Here is a 16,349-nt window from a genome sequence, read left to right as displayed (position 1 = left end):
GTCGCTCGTTTGGTGCCTCGGGAACCCCGCACACATCGTTCGGGGCCGTAAGTGGAAACCTCGGTCGGACTCCCTTCGGATGGAACCTGAATAGGCGATAAACCTGGACTAGGGACTTGTGTGGTTAGTCAGGTCGTGGTCTACACCCACATCGGCTTTCGCTTGAATTCTGTCGAGCACATGTCGTGTGCAGAAGCTAAGTGGTGGAAACATGTGTGAAGAAGTACACCCCTGCAGGGTTATAAATGATCTATTCGAATAGCCGCGTCTGCGGTAAAGGACTTCTGGGTTGCCTATATAGTTCATAGACAAGTGAAAGTGGATACTCTAAAATGCGCAAGATAAGCATGAGTGCTATGGATGGCGTTCTCATAGGGAGACGGGAGCGGATCCATAGTGGTGTATTGATTGGTGAATATGTGGACTCATGTGCGCCACCTCAAAAGAGTTACTTGCAGTCATAGTTCAGGTTAGCCACTGAGTCAAAGCTGGCTTGCTGCAGTTAAACTCCACCACCCCTTTGTTGATATTGATGCATATGTAGCTAGTTCTGATGTAAGTCTTGTTTGGTACAATTGTACTCACGTTTGCTTAATTTATGTTTTCGCAGAGAGACTTCAGTCTCACCTAGTAGTTCCGCGTGGACTTCGACATTTAGCTTATTACCTTAGCTACGATCTTGTGCCCTCGGCAGGATCTTGTAGATAGTCAGGCTTAGCCTTTTTCATTTGTAGTTGTCTATACTCAGACAAGTTAAGCTTCCGCATGTGCTTTTGCTTATATGACTTGAATGCGGGGTCATCAGACCCATGTTTGTAATATCTAGCTCCTCGGAGCCTAATGAATAAATACTTTGAGTCGTAGAGTTTTGTTGTGATGCCATGTTGTATTTGCACATATCGAACATATTGTGTGTATGTTATTGAAATGCTTGGTATGTGTGGGATCCAACAACCTAGTTGTTTATTCTTGGTAGCCTCTCTTACCGGGAAATGTCTCCTAGTGCTTCCACTGAGCCATGGTAGCTTGCTACTACTCCGGAACACTTAGGCTGTCCGGCATGTGTCCTTCCTCGTTCCTGTGTCTGTCCCTTCGGGGAAATGTCACGCGTTGTTCCTTTAAGTCCTTGTAGCTTGCTACGACTTGGGTTCATATGTTGATGACCGACACGTTCATTGCTGGGTCATGTATGCCTGTCCCTATAAGTTAGTGCCACTTTGGATTCACGACTAGTCATGTCGCCCCGGGTTCTCTGTCATATGGATGCTAGCGACACTATCATATACGTGAGCCAAAAGGCACAAACGGTCCCGGGCCAGGTAAGGTGGCACCAGTGGGAATACCATGCGTGAGGCAGCAAAGTGATATGATGTGTTACATGCTAGATCAGTGTGACATAGGATCGGGGTCCTAACATGGCTCCTCCGACTTCATCTCCAAGTCTCTTGGTTGTCTTCTGGTCCAAGAAAAATCATCACGAAAGTTTCATTCCATTTGGACTCCGTTTGGTATTCCTTTTCTGCGAAACTCAAAAACAGGGAAAAACAGGAACTGGCACTGGGCTCTAGGTTAATAGGTTAGTCCAAAAAATAATATAAAATAGCATATTAATGCATATAAAACATCCAAAACAGATAATATAATAGCATGGAACAATAAACAATTATAGATACATTGGAGACGTATCATGGAAGTGTAAGCACGTTCTGATGGGTATCTCACAAATGGAGAAGGGGTGGAGGGGTATAAATAGCCTCCACACAAAATGCAATCGTTACACACATTTGACCTAACTCGGTCAGACCGAATAGAAGAACTCGGTGAGACCGATTAAATTCAAAATGTGAATGATAGGAATCTCGGTGGGACCGACATGATCAACTCGGTGGGACCGATGTGCTAGGGTTAGGGCAAAACCTCATCTCGGTGAGACCGATTGCATAAACTCGGTGAGACCGATTTCAGCAATGAGCAAACAAAGAGTTGGTCAAGCAAACTCGATGGGACCGATTGCACATTCTGGGGAGACCGAAATAATTACAACAGGCAATAGAGAGTTTGCAAGGCCATCTCGGTGAGACCGAGATCCCGATCAGTGAGACTAAATTGTCTAGGGTTTCTGGCAATGGCTAGGTCAAATGAACTCGGTGGCGCCGGATAGATCAAATCTGTGGGGCCGAGTTTGACTTTAGGTTTTGGACATATGTGGAAATGAGAAAGTGGCTGAGGGTTTTGGAGCAATATCACTAAGCACTTTGAGCAAGTAGACCATTAAGCAACACCTCATCCCCTTTTAATAGTATTGGCTTTCCTATGGACTCAATGTGATCTTGGATCACTAAAATGAAAATGAAGAGTCTTGAGCCTTTGCCAATCTTTGTCTTTAGCATTTTGAGGGGTCCATATCTCTAGTCAATGCCATGCCAAACATTGGACTTTATGAAATATTTAACTTGAATGGATATTAGTTCAATGAGCTATATGTTGTTATGAATTACCAAAACCACCCGAAGATTAGTTGCACTTTCAGTAGCCCAAATATCGTCACCTTGGGGTCTACACGTCCAAACAATAACAAGTGCATACAAATAGCAGATAGGATCAAGAACTCAAATATATTGATGATAACATAAATAGTTCAGACCTGAAATCATGGCACTCGGGCCCTAGTGACAAGCATTAAGCATAACAAAGTCATAGTAACATCAATCTTAGAACATAGTGGATACTAGGGATTAAGCCCTAACAAATTGACTCGATTACATGACAAATCTCATCCATCTTCATCACCGTCCAGCAAGCCTACAAGGGAATTACTCACTCCCGGTGGTGAGCATCATAGAATTGTTGATGAAGAAGGGTTGATGATGACAGTGGCGACGAATCCCCCTCTCCAGAGCCCCGAACGAACTCCAGATCACCGCTCCGATGAAGAACAAGAGGTGACGATGGCTCCATACTGTAAAACATGATGAAAATTATTCTCTCATTTTCTGTCGGGAAGACGATACTTATGGAGGTAGAATTAGGTTAGACGGCCACCTATGGGCCCCATAAGACATTAGGGCACGCCCTGGGGGGGTAGGCGCACCCTGTTGTCTTATGGACAACAGGTGGCCCCTCTGGTAGATCTTCGCTCTAGTATTTTTTATTTATTCAATAAAAAATCTCGCCAAGTTTCGTCCAATTCCGAGAAATTTTATTTTTGCCCAAAAACAACACCATGGTAGTTTTGCTGAGAGCATGAGCCCAGGTTAGTTTCTTTCAAATCATGCAAATTAGAGTCCAAAACAAGAGCAAAAGTTCATGGAAAAGTAGATACGTTGGAGACTGATAACCCACAAGTACCGGGGATCAATTGTAGCTTTTTCGATAAATAAGAGTGTCGAACCCAACGAGGAGCTAAATGTAGAATTTCTATTCTCTTCAAGTTCTATCAACCACTGATGCAACACCCTACAGCGGTAATCCCACACGCTTGCGCGACACGGAGGGCACCATAGGACAACACCAAAATAAAACATACAACTCAAATCAATCATGATCATCAATCAACCCATAGGACAAAACAAGTCTACTCAAACATCATAGGATGGCCATACATCATTAGATAATAATATATAGCATTAAGCACCATGTTTAAGTAGAGATTACAACAGGGAGAAGAGGTGTTACACCGCTGCATAGAGGGGGAGAGAGTTGGTGATGAGGACAGCGAAGTTGTTGGTGTAGATTGTTGTCACGATGGAAGTTGCATGGCAATATCTCAGAATGGCTATGGAAATGCCATGATAGGTAGGCATAGTGGCTGTTCTGAGGGAGATATAAGGAGGTTTATGTGTGATAGAGTGTATCATATCACGGGGTTTGGATGCACTGACGAAGTTTGCACCAACTCTCGAGGTGAGAAAGGGCAATGCATGGTACCGAAGAGGCTAGCAAATTGCGGAAAGGTGAGAGTGCGTATCATCTATGGACTCATATTAGTCATAAAGAACTCACATACTTATTGCGGAAGTTTATCAGCCCTCTAAGCAAAGTACTACTATACATGCCCGTAGGGGGGAGGTTGGTAGGAGTTAACCATCGCGCGCCCCCGACCTCCACGCAAAGGAAGACAATCAATAATAAATCATGATCCAACTTCTTAGCACAACGACAGACTATACGTGCATGCTTCGGGAATCACAAACCTTAACACCAATATTCTTACTAAACCATAATCATTCACTAGTACCTCCCACATATTACCATCTCTATATCACAAAACTATTGCAAGGAATGAAACATATCATATTCTATGATATAGAAGTTTTATTTAGGATTTGTGACTAACCATGTGAATGACCAACTCCTGTTAACTCTCTAAATAGATATAAGTGAAGAAAGAGAGTTTAATTCTTTCTACAAAAGATCATGCTCTAACAAATATAAGTGAAAAAAAGAGCATTCTACAAATAACGTTTTTTATGTATGTAGAGAAACATGCATCCAAACTTCAAATGATACAAGTTAAACACATGAAGCATTCTATAAAGCCATACTCAAAAGATATAAGTGAAGTGCAAAGAGCATTCTATAAATGAACTAGGACTATCTCATACTAGCATGGTGCATCACTAAAATAAAAATAAAAAAGCACACGACGTTCCAAGAATTTACGCATATCATGTGAACGAAACAAAAACCGAAACATACCGATAATTTTTATTCAAACCAATCACGATCATCAAGCAACCCAGCACAAAATGAATCTACTCAAACATCATAAGATGGCCATACATCATTAGATAATAATATATAGCATTAAGCACCATGTTTAAGTAGAGATTACAGGGGGGAAGAGGTGTTACACCGCTGCATAGAGGGGAAGAGAGAGTTGGTGATGACGGCGACGAAGTTGTTAGTGTAGATCGTCATCACGATGGTTGCCCCGATGGCGTTCTGGGGCCACCGAGAGAGAGGCGAAGAGAGCCCCCTTTCCCCTTCTTCTTCCTTGGCCTCCCCCTAGATGGGAGGAGGGTTTCCCCTCTGGCCCATGACCTCCATGGCTTCTGGAGGGTAGGAGCCCCTCCGAGATTGGATCTCTCTCTCTCTTCTCTTGTGTTTCGCGTTCCTGTTTTCTGGCCCTTCACTGTTTCTTAAATTCCCGGAGATCTGCAACTTTGATTGGGCTGAAATTTTAACATGATTTTCTTCTGGATATTATCTTTCTTGCGGTGAAAGAAGGGTAGCAACCGACCTATGATGACCCCACAAGCCACCTGAGCGCGCCCATACCCCCTGGGCACACCCTCGTGCCTCGTGCCCCTCTCGGACACCGTCTTGCGTTGATTCTTCTTCCCCAAAATCACAACATCCCAAAATAAATATTCGTAAATTTTTATCGCATTTGGACTTTGCTTGATGTGGATATTCTGCGAAACAAAAAACATGCAACAGACAGGAACTGGCACTTGGCACTGGATCAATATGTTAGTCCCAAAAATAGTATAAATGTTGCCAAAAGTATATGAAAGTTTTAGAATATTGGCATGAAACGATAAAAAATATAGATATGACGGAGACGTATCAGAGATGTACCAGGAGGCGCTTTGTTGCATGCGGCCATGGGCCTGGGGGTCCCTACTGTCATCCTCCGTGTATAGTCATCTTCCGATGACTGTCGTTTGTTGACCATGTTGACAATGCCACGTCAAGAGCACCAGGAAATGACCGATAGCGAGGACTCGGACGGGAACAACCTGGAGTTGGGGAATACGCGACGGTGGAGTCCATGTTGGGAACGTAGTAGAAAACAAAAAATTTACCCTACAGTCAAGGTCCCGGATGACTATGAAGATGCATACAAGTATAGATCGGATCGTTACCAACTTCAAGTTTCAGTGGAAGAGGAGTTGTCATAGATCAAACTTGAAGTCCCTCGAACCATCCACGATGATCCTTCGATCCAAAGACCGAAAGCACGATCTTCCTATGGATTGCACGCATACGGGATTCGACAGCGCTTCGCCATCGAAAGCTTAGTGTCACCGAAGAACTAGAGGAGGGAGAAGAGAACCCCACGGGGGCTGCTCTATTATGTGGAGTAGAGAAAACTAAAACTAGTTCAAGTTTAGATCAAAAACTAGAACAAGAGAGAAAGAACCAGGGAAGGTGCGTCTGAGACAACGGGAGAAACTTGTGTCTCAAAGGGTGCGCCCCCTCGTGTATATATAGGTGGATAGGGGGTTGGGCGACTTGGAGGAGGAGCACTCCTCCCTTGGAGACCTGTGCCTAGGAGGAGGAGTCCTCCTCCAACTCCCTTGCACCCCCTTAGCTTGTCCTACAAGCCCAAAGGGGGGATGCCGCCGGCTATGGGCCCTAAGGCCCATTATCTCTCCACCAAAAGGCCTTTAGCTAATTTAATTAGCCCATCGCCCCTAAATAAATCCTAGGGGCCTCCCAATCATTATTGGAGCCCTTTATTATTTAGATTAGGTCCCCGAAAACAATTTCCGCATATATATTATTTTCCGGTATTACCCAGTACTTTCCGAAACACTTCGGGTAACCCTATGACGCTTCCGGTTTCTATCGAAACTATTTCTTTTATTCCTGAAACTATTCCAAGAATATTTTCTCATATTCCTCACTCCACTAGAACTCAATAGATCGTAGTTCCCCTGAGTGTGTGACCCTGTATGTTTGGTAAAATATAGACATGAATGAAAACACCTTCCGTTCAATGATTAGTAGCGGAACCGTCGACATCCATATTGATCCCTATTTTTACACGAGTGATATTGAGTGAACCTTTGGTTATTATATGTTATTCTCTTTGCTTCACGATACATTACAAAACCCGAGGTGAGATATATTGCTATCTTCTTGAGTTATTCTCACGCTCATTATACTGGTCTCTCGAACCATTCACGAACGACCACTCGAACCGAAGACCGAAAGCATGACCTCTACAGTTTGCAAGCGTATGGTCTTCATGATCCGACAACGCTTTGTTGTTCAGAGCTAATTATCGTCAGAGAATTAAATGGAGAAGAAGAGAACCACACATGGCTTCTCTATTATGAGGATTTAGAGATAACATAACTAGATCTAGTTTAGATCAAACTAGATGAGAACTAGAACAAGAGCGAACTAGAGAAGGCTCCAAAACTTGTGTTCTAGGGGCTGCCCCTGCTCCTATATTTATATGCGGAGGCCCGGGGTCACGACTCGAAGAGGTAAAACCCTACATCCCGCTTTTGTTGTATTGGTTGTGATGGAGTACAAAGTACATGAAGATCTACCTCGAGATTGTATGTGAATGTATCTAACTTAACCCTACGAGCTAAACCCCTCGACTTATGTAGGGACCGGGGTACGCCGATGATTTGAACATGTCGTGAAGTGTGCGCCTACTCTTCGAAGGATTTTATCTTGAGTACACTGGGAGTCATGGTAAACATGACCCATTCTTTGGTTGTCTAGGGGTCCTCGGCGGGCCCATGACTGACAGGCCGACGTGGCTAGCACCCCATATTTCAGGACACCGCCAGGAAGGGTCTTAGTATGTGAGATACGGAGCGCCGTTGTCCATGGCCTCCTGAGACGTCGATACACGAAGCTCCATTCCCCATCCTCGCGTTGGCTTCGCCGTTGTGGAAGAATACACGCGTCATATCAGGTAGTTGGTTGAGGTCTCGAGGGAGGAGTGGAATGCTGCAAGGACCAACACCAGGTCGTGGAATGGACGGCCAGCCGAAAAGACCCATGGCCGCTTGCAGCAACAGTGCCTGGCCGAGGCGCGTGCGACAGATAAGAGACGCACGATCTCTCGCGATCGGACGGCTGGCGAGGAGGTTTGCGAGAGCCCGAGATCAGTCGGTTGAGATAAAAGGATTTTCCAAAAGGTTTTTTCCCGAAGAGAAAAGACTCTCCTTTTTTAGGGGTAGAGAAAAGATTCATTGACGGACTGCCGACGTGAGCCGGTCACCAACCTTTTTTTTTTATAGCTGGCCAAACGCAAAACGGCACCTTGGTATCTCCGCGGCGGGTCGCTCTCCTCTCCTCTGCCTTTCCCCGAAATTGCGTGGTAGAGACCTCGCATCGCTCCCCACCCGTCGTCACCCGTGCCGTAGCCTCACGGGACTCTTCCCCCTTTAAATCCCCCTCCCCTCCCGTCTCCTCCTCCACTCATCCAATCCTCCCTGCCAAGCGACCCCAAGAAAGTTTCCGATCGAATCGAAGCCAAGGCCTTCTCGCCCACCTCCAAGGTACGTGAATTTCAGACCGCGCCCCTCGCTATTATCGTTGATTATGTTGCTGTTGATCTGCCCCGTAGTCGGTTGTCGCGAAATCCCTCTCGATTTGGATTATCCGGTAGATCTGCCGATTAGAGGTGTTCTAGTTGATCCGCTCGTTCCGTGTTAGCAGTACTAGTTCGAGACGATAGGTTTGTTGATCGATTGCTGTTGATTTGGCTCCGTTGTCGTGAAATCCCTCACGGTTATGCCTGGATTATCGGGTAGATCTGCCGATTTGAGACGCAACTGATGTTGATGTTGATTATGTTCATCTAGGCGTGTGTGGTTGATTGATTCCGCTAGGTTCCTGCTGAGTCGCTCAGACTTTGTGGCGCTCATGAGCCTTTTTATGTTGCACCTATGCTTGATCTGTGAACGGATATACCTGAGTTGCATACTTGGGCACACCTAGATGTGCTTTAGCAAAACTGGTTCCTATGTTAGTTGTTGGGCCTAGTAGTTGTTTGGAGGATCCGTTCTTGTGCACCGGTTCTGCTCTTAAGAGTCAATTGTGTTTGCTTACAGTAGTACTGTTGATTTAACTGATATTGTATCTTGTTGTGTCAAAACTTGAAGGTATCTGTACTTGTGCATCAGTTCTTGTCTGAAAATCATATATATTAACTGATCTTTTTAGCTTGTGGTCAAACTTGAACATCAATCTGCTATCTAATAGTTCAAGACATAGTTACAATTTCGTCTCTCTTGGATCATGGCCTTCTGGTTCATATATGCTTTATGTTCTGCAGTTTCATGATTACGAGTGCCTTATTATGGTTTTGGTACACTTTATGTTTGCAGATGCAGATCTTTGTGAAGACCCTCACCGGCAAGACCATCACCCTTGAGGTCGAGTCCTCTGACACGATCGACAACGTCAAGGCGAAGATCCAGGACAAGGAGGGCATCCCTCCGGACCAGCAGCGCCTCATCTTCGCTGGCAAGCAGCTTGAGGACGGTCGCACCCTTGCTGACTACAACATCCAGAAGGAGTCCACCCTCCACCTGGTGCTCCGCTTGCGTGGTGGCATGCAGATCTTCGTCAAGACCCTCACCGGCAAGACCATCACGCTCGAGGTCGAGTCTTCAGACACCATCGACAACGTCAAGGCGAAGATCCAGGACAAGGAGGGCATCCCTCCGGACCAGCAGCGCCTCATCTTTGCTGGCAAGCAGCTTGAGGACGGCCGCACCCTCGCTGACTACAACATCCAGAAGGAGTCCACCCTCCACCTGGTGCTCCGCCTCAGGGGTGGCATGCAGATCTTCGTCAAGACCCTCACCGGCAAGACCATCACCTTGGAGGTCGAGTCTTCAGACACCATCGACAACGTCAAGGCGAAGATCCAGGACAAGGAGGGCATCCCCCCGGACCAGCAGCGCCTCATCTTCGCCGGCAAGCAGCTTGAGGACGGCCGCACCCTTGCTGACTACAACATCCAGAAGGAGTCCACCCTCCACCTGGTGCTCCGCCTCAGGGGTGGCATGCAGATCTTCGTCAAGACCCTCACCGGCAAGACCATCACCTTGGAGGTCGAGTCTTCAGACACCATCGACAACGTCAAGGCGAAGATCCAGGACAAGGAGGGCATCCCCCCGGACCAGCAGCGCCTCATCTTCGCCGGCAAGCAGCTTGAGGACGGCCGCACCCTTGCTGACTACAACATCCAGAAGGAGTCCACCCTCCACCTGGTGCTCCGCCTCAGGGGTGGCATGCAGATCTTCGTCAAGACCCTCACCGGCAAGACCATCACCTTGGAGGTCGAGTCTTCAGACACCATCGACAACGTCAAGGCGAAGATCCAGGACAAGGAGGGCATCCCCCCGGACCAGCAGCGCCTCATCTTCGCCGGCAAGCAGCTTGAGGACGGCCGCACCCTTGCTGACTACAACATCCAGAAGGAGTCCACCCTCCACCTGGTGCTCCGCCTCAGGGGTGGCATGCAGATATTTGTTAAGACCCTCACCGGCAAGACCATCACGCTTGAGGTCGAGTCATCCGACACCATTGACAACGTGAAGGCGAAGATCCAGGACAAGGAGGGCATCCCACCAGACCAGCAGCGCCTCATCTTTGCTGGTAAGCAGCTTGAGGACGGCCGCACCCTCGCTGACTACAACATCCAGAAGGAGTCCACCCTCCACCTGGTGCTCCGCCTCAGGGGTGGTATGCAGATCTTTGTCAAGACCCTCACCGGCAAGACCATCACCTTGGAGGTCGAGTCTTCGGACACCATTGACAACGTCAAGGCGAAGATCCAGGACAAGGAGGGCATCCCCCCGGACCAGCAGCGCCTCATCTTTGCCGGCAAGCAGCTTGAGGACGGCCGCACCCTCGCTGACTACAACATCCAGAAGGAGTCCACCCTCCACCTGGTGCTCCGCCTGCGTGGTGGCATGCAGATCTTCGTCAAGACCCTCACCGGCAAGACCATCACGCTCGAGGTCGAGTCTTCAGACACCATTGACAATGTGAAGGCGAAGATCCAGGACAAGGAGGGTATCCCACCGGACCAGCAGCGTCTGATCTTTGCTGGTAAGCAGCTTGAGGATGGCCGCACTCTGGCGGACTACAACATCCAGAAGGAGTCCACCCTCCACCTGGTGCTCCGTCTCAGGGGTGGTATGCAGATCTTCGTGAAGACCCTCACCGGCAAGACAATCACGCTCGAGGTCGAGTCTTCAGACACCATCGACAATGTGAAGGCGAAGATCCAGGACAAGGAGGGTATCCCACCAGACCAGCAGCGCCTCATCTTTGCTGGTAAGCAGCTTGAGGATGGCCGCACTCTGGCGGACTACAACATCCAGAAGGAGTCCACCCTTCACTTGGTGCTCCGCCTCCGTGGTGGCCAGTAAGTGCCTGGCCATGGAGCTGCTTATGTCTCTGGGCTCACGAGTCGGTTGTCTTTCTGTGTACTCCGTTGTGATTGTCAGCGTGTCCTCGTCTGGTCTTGTTCTTTGTTGCTACCGTGCTGTGGTCTAGCGTTATATCTGGCTGTGTCTGAACTTTATGCTGTGCTGCAGCAGATTTGGATGAACTTGAATGAATAAATGAGCCCTGAACGTGTGCCTGTTTTTTTGCTGTTTGTACTTCTGCAGTTCCTAAACCTTCGCAATTGCATTTGATCTGCTTTCGATGCTTTATTTTAAATTATTTTTTCAGCTCAGGATGAGCTGATGTGAGAACATTTTATACTGAACTGAAACCAAAAAAATCTGAAGGAATGCTCAGCTTCAACGGGTGCTAAAAGGAGACAACCATGTCCGATATCATTTGCAACTAAAGCCAACAAATCGGAGCTCAGAGCTTGTGAACCGAGGAATCTACCCCATTAGTTTTGTTATTAATAAAGTCCATGGTTGACAACCATGTCCGATATCATTTGCAACTAAAGCCAACAAATCGGAGCTCAGAGCTTGTGAACCGAGGAATCTACCCCATTAGTTTTGTTATTAATAAAGTCCATGGTTGACAACCATGTCCGATATCATTTGCAACTAAAGCCAACAAATCGGAGCTCAGAGCTTGTGAACCGAGGAATCTACCCCATTAGTTTTGTTATTAATAAAGTCCATGGTTTTTTTAATTGATTTCAATTTTTTTTTGCAAATTTGAAAAAGGTAAATTATGCTCACAAACTTAATTATTTCCTTTGTGAACTTTAAATGTTCATGGATTTAACACCCCTAAGCGACCCCATAGCTTTTATGCACCAGGCGGCTCACCAGTGTTTCTGTTTTACAAAAACTGATTCGAATATTTTTTTTATTTTAGATTTCAGAGATTCAGTTTAACTGGTAAAGCTGAACATAATCCCTGAATCTCAAACAAACGTTAATATCTTATAATACATAACATCATTGTCTCACGGCTAGATTGAAATCTCAAAGGATATCCAACGTAGACTATACAAATTACTAGGAAATGTTATTAGTACAATGTTTTGAGAATGACTACTGTTGACTTGTTTGATAGGTTTTAGTGGTCTAGAGTTACATTATATTTGAGCTAGCAGAAGTGTTATTTTCTTTTAAATTATACAAATTTCTATAGTCGTCTTTTATATATACATTATACTCCCTCTGCTCCTGAATATAAGCCAATTTAGAGAGTTTAATATGGACTACATATGGATGTATATAGATATATTTTAGAGCGCAGATTCATTTTTTTTTGTTTCGTATATAGTTTATATTGGAATATCTAAAAAAAGCTTATATTTAGGAACAAAGAGAGTATGGAATGGCTATATATGTGGCTTCTTTGCCCTCGTGCTCAAATCCTGACTCCGCCCCTGTCTTTGAGCAGACCGGTGCCTTGCCACCACCAGTTCAATCAGAACCTTCGCTATCCTAAAGCTGGGGTTTGGTGAAGGCAGTGGGATCCTCCCTGCCTCGAGCAAGAAAAGATGTCCTTGGTGCCCGCATACTTTGCCAAGATCAACTTCTTCCACAAACCCTGGTCCTCTTGAAAAGAGCTTCCAAATCCAGTTCATCGTCCCTGAGTTGATGTTCAGAAAGCCGAGACTCCACACTCATAAAGTCCATTACACAAAAGTTCAAACATCACCAAGTTTAGTGAATTTGTTAAGTTGTTGAGACGCGAAACGACTGAACAGGAAAACAGCGCAATCACAGCCATAATAAACTCATGATCATCCAAGCATGCAAAGCATCCAGCCATAATGAACTCATGATCATCCAAATTCCTGTATTTTTAAGAGGCGATTCATGAGCAAACATATGAATATATATATAAACAGAGCAACTAGCAAACAAAAAAAAGGCCACGCCATATTTGCCACCCAATACTCCACATGAGTGTATGTCGAGGAATATTCACTCATGAACCAGAGGCAAGCAATATTATCAAGATATCAGCATGTACAGAAACAAAGTATAAAGCAGAACTAGAAATGATCCATTGCATGTAACTGGACAAAACTGCTTCACCATCGAAGCAAGCACGCAATGACTTCGCCATTACGCGAAAGTATCATCAGTATAGTAACCTGTACCTATCTACCAGTAGACGCAAAAAAAAACTGAGTTTTGGTTTCAGGGTGATGGAACCAGCAAGTCAAGAAATCTCATCGACTCGACACGATATCCTGTATAGGCTCACACTGAACCGTCTATCATGGTTGCGATTCAGACTTCACCCTCAGGGGTCAGGGCAGTGCACTTTCAGTTAACGGGTACCTAATGATTTTAGATCAGAAGCACTCGGCTGTACATCCTCTTTCACTGCAACGGGGACCTCATCGATCTGTGCAGTTTCTTAGATCCAGGAGACCTTGTGCGACCTGCAGCACCACCATGGAATCCCGCACCTCATCTGAAGTATCAGCAGCTGATTCGTCACCTGGACTGTCAGTTCCTGATTGGTCAACAGAGGTTGTAGCGAGAGGCAGGGGAGCCTCTAAGACATCTGACTTCTGTTCTTGTTCCCGATCCGCCTCTGTGGCCATTGGCTCCGTCAGAGATGTCTGTTTCAGCTTCGGCGTGCCAGACCTCGACGCATCATTGTTGCCACCTTGAGCACCATCAGAAGCTGGGTTGTCACTGCTGTCAGAAACCTTGAGATCAAGCTTGGGCCGTTTTGGCTCAACCACAACAGAATTTTCAGGACAATCAACCAGCCTTTGACTGTCCACATAGATCCTCATCACATCATCATTGTGAATCAATCCCGTCTCTTCTAAAGAAAGGGCTTCATTTCCACATTTTTCAGCGCCTCCACAGAGATTCACAGAAGCTGAGTTTCTATCAGATATTATCTTATTGAGTTTACCCAAAATCAACGGAAGACACGGGTTGTCCTCTTGCACTGCATCAGAATTATCAGCAGCTGATTCAACCCCTGAATAATCAATTCCCGGTTCATTATCAGAAGATGTATCCTTGCCACATCGGTACTGGAGAAGACTAAGCCCCTCTGCAGCATCTATCTCCGCTTCTGACGGAAAGACTTCATTTCCACCATCCATCTCCTTCACTGCACCCCGGCTGCTCCGTGGCCGCCTTTCTATATGAAAATTAAGCAGATCTTTCCTATCGCCGACACTGCTTGAAGCCTCTTCCTGTCCTGCAGCATTTTGCTCAGGATTCTTGGGGGACTTGCATTTCATCTTGTGGCCATTAAAAGCACGTTTATTTTTGTAGGTCTTGCCGCAGGTGCTGCACTTCTTTCCCATTTCTGAAACACAGCACACTTACAGTTAAGGGCACGTCATAGGAAATTCAGTGGATTTAGGATTTTCTTTCAAAAAAGCAAATCCATGGAAGCAGCAACTGTGGAAATATCCTAAATGATAGCCTACGGATAGCACCCTACTAGCAATAACAACAATCATAATAAATTTGGGGAAATTCATGGAAGTGGCATATTCTTTCCACGCATGCTGCATATCTTCTGTTGAGGGCCATTTCTGAATCACAGCAATCATTCAGTAATTAAGAACGCATCGTATAAGCAAGGCATTCTTTGAAACAAACAACAACCATCTAACCAGTAAACTAAAAGATAAGGCTCAACAAAAATCCTCGGCAAAAGTGAGAAACTTGCTGGCCAAAACACCAACATAACTAATGGACACGCAAAAATTCATCCAATCGACTGCGTCAAGTACTGCATCAGACACATTAATTCAATCTCATCAAACTTTTCTTCCAAGAGAACAACTTTTCCCTCCAGAGAACATACCAAGAACAGACACACGATCATTGCATCACGAACATACATGAACTGAAACTTGGTTCTGGGATGACCCCCCTCTCTATTTCTTTCTGTATTTCAAGCATTCTTGCATACAAGGGGTCACAGCGAAGAAATGAACTTCATCTACCAATCACTAGGCAGTGGCTAGCGAGACATGGTAAAAGAGTTGTACCTGACGGCTTCGAGGCTTCTTGTGGAAAATGGCAGGCGATCGAATTGGTCAGGAAAAGCAAGAACCTGAGGACTGGAACAAGAAGAGAAAATAAATGTATCAGCAAGAAACTCATCGAATCAGGAAAACCAGAGTCAAGCCCTTATTGAACTCTTGGGAAAGGAACAGGAATGCAAGACTCAGAGCACACCTCGAAAGCAGTTCTTGTTTGCTCAATCCGCTTCTTCAGAATTCAGATAACTAGCGAAAGACGCTGATTAGCTGCTAATCACGGTGGAAACTGCGCAATGGAGATTGAACATACAGAGTAAAAACAGATTCTGCACAAACAATCGGAGTAACCGAATCGAGATGGACACGGGATTCGTACCTTCAGGCTTCGCTTGGGCCTCTTCCAGGAGCTGGGAAGCGACCAAATTGGTGAGGAAAGGCAAGAACTCGCAGGCTGAAACGAGAACGCGGAGAATGGATTAGCAAGAACTTCATAGACTCCGGCAATAGAATCGAAGAACTAGAGACAAGCACGCCTCGATTTCTTGGCGAAAGGCCAAATCACGAACCGGACAGCGAACAACGAAGGAAGAACGGGCAAGAACCGGAACCTACCTCAAGAAAACCGTTCCGATTCAAGGCTCTAATCGACTCCAATGGAGACCTACCTACAGGGAAATTTGGTGGAATGCGGCGAGGAGGCCCGCCGCTGCTTCTTGCTTCCTCGCAGTGCTTTCGGTGGGCGCTCGCAACTAACCGAGCGACGGCGGGGGCGCCGGGTGTTCTTATAGGCTGCTGCATCCTGTGAATCTGGACCGTGGTGCGTCCTAGGTTCATCTTGCACGCGCGCGGCGACGCCCCGGCGCGGCGCGCCGCTGCCTGTGTGCAAGGAGCGGAGGATAGAAGCGGGTTGGGGGTTTTGGGGTCGGAGTGGCGGACGGAGCAGTGGGCAGAGAGGAGAACAATACGGAATGACAATGCCGAAACGGCCCACAAGGCCGAAAATCAACCAGGGCCGGCCCGCAACCGTGCGGTCGACCCTTTTAGCTCGTGTGCCTGCCCAATCCACGAGGCGAAGCATTTGGGCTGGCACGACACGACCCTTTTATATGAGGGCCTACAGGGTCATGTCGTGCAAGGCCTTTTATTGATTAGGTCGTGTCGTGCATGGTCATGT

The 16,349-nt window shown here is 46.4% G+C and overlaps 2 protein-coding genes across 3 annotated transcripts; one reads left to right on the top strand and one right to left on the bottom strand.

Annotated features, from left to right (window-relative positions):
- The first annotated feature begins 8,069 nt into the window (after window positions 1-8,069).
- Window positions 8,070-11,365, top strand: LOC125508020 (polyubiquitin-like). Its single transcript, XM_048672565.1, has 2 exons — window positions 8,070-8,255; window positions 9,087-11,365. Exon 2 carries the CDS (start codon window positions 9,087-9,089, stop codon window positions 11,142-11,144), a length of 2,058 nt encoding a protein of 685 aa, XP_048528522.1. The 5' UTR covers window positions 8,070-8,255; the 3' UTR covers window positions 11,145-11,365.
- Window positions 11,366-13,126: 1,761 nt separating this feature from the next.
- On the bottom strand, window positions 13,127-16,097 carry LOC125555710. Of its 2 annotated transcripts, none has more exons than XM_048718572.1 (5): window positions 15,788-16,097; window positions 15,552-15,626; window positions 15,372-15,461; window positions 15,182-15,253; window positions 13,127-14,487 (listed from the first exon to the last, which is right to left on the bottom strand). In XM_048718572.1, exon 5 carries the CDS (start codon window positions 14,483-14,485, stop codon window positions 13,550-13,552), a length of 936 nt encoding a protein of 311 aa, XP_048574529.1. In that variant the 5' UTR covers window positions 14,486-14,487; window positions 15,182-15,253; window positions 15,372-15,461; window positions 15,552-15,626; window positions 15,788-16,097; the 3' UTR covers window positions 13,127-13,549. The 2 variants fall into 2 exon arrangements, with proteins under 2 accessions (XP_048574529.1, XP_048574530.1); XM_048718573.1 differs by having other exon boundaries at window positions 15,841-16,097.
- Between the last annotated feature and the right edge of the window lie 252 nt (window positions 16,098-16,349).

This window comes from Triticum urartu, chromosome 5 (assembly GCF_003073215.2).
Source record: "Triticum urartu cultivar G1812 chromosome 5, Tu2.1, whole genome shotgun sequence".
NCBI lineage: Eukaryota > Viridiplantae > Streptophyta > Magnoliopsida > Poales > Poaceae > Triticum > Triticum urartu.
The sequence above is the reverse complement of the archived record's forward strand: the minus strand, read 5'-3'. Positions and strand labels throughout refer to the sequence as shown.

What these genes read in the sequence shown, in the direction of transcription:
- LOC125508020 (XM_048672565.1), top strand. Translation starts at nt 9,087, where the DNA reads ATGCAGATCTTTGTGAAGACCCTCACCGGCAAGACCATCACCCTTGAG.
- LOC125555710 (XM_048718572.1), bottom strand. Translation starts at nt 14,485, where the DNA reads ATGGGAAAGAAGTGCAGCACCTGCGGCAAGACCTACAAAAATAAACGT.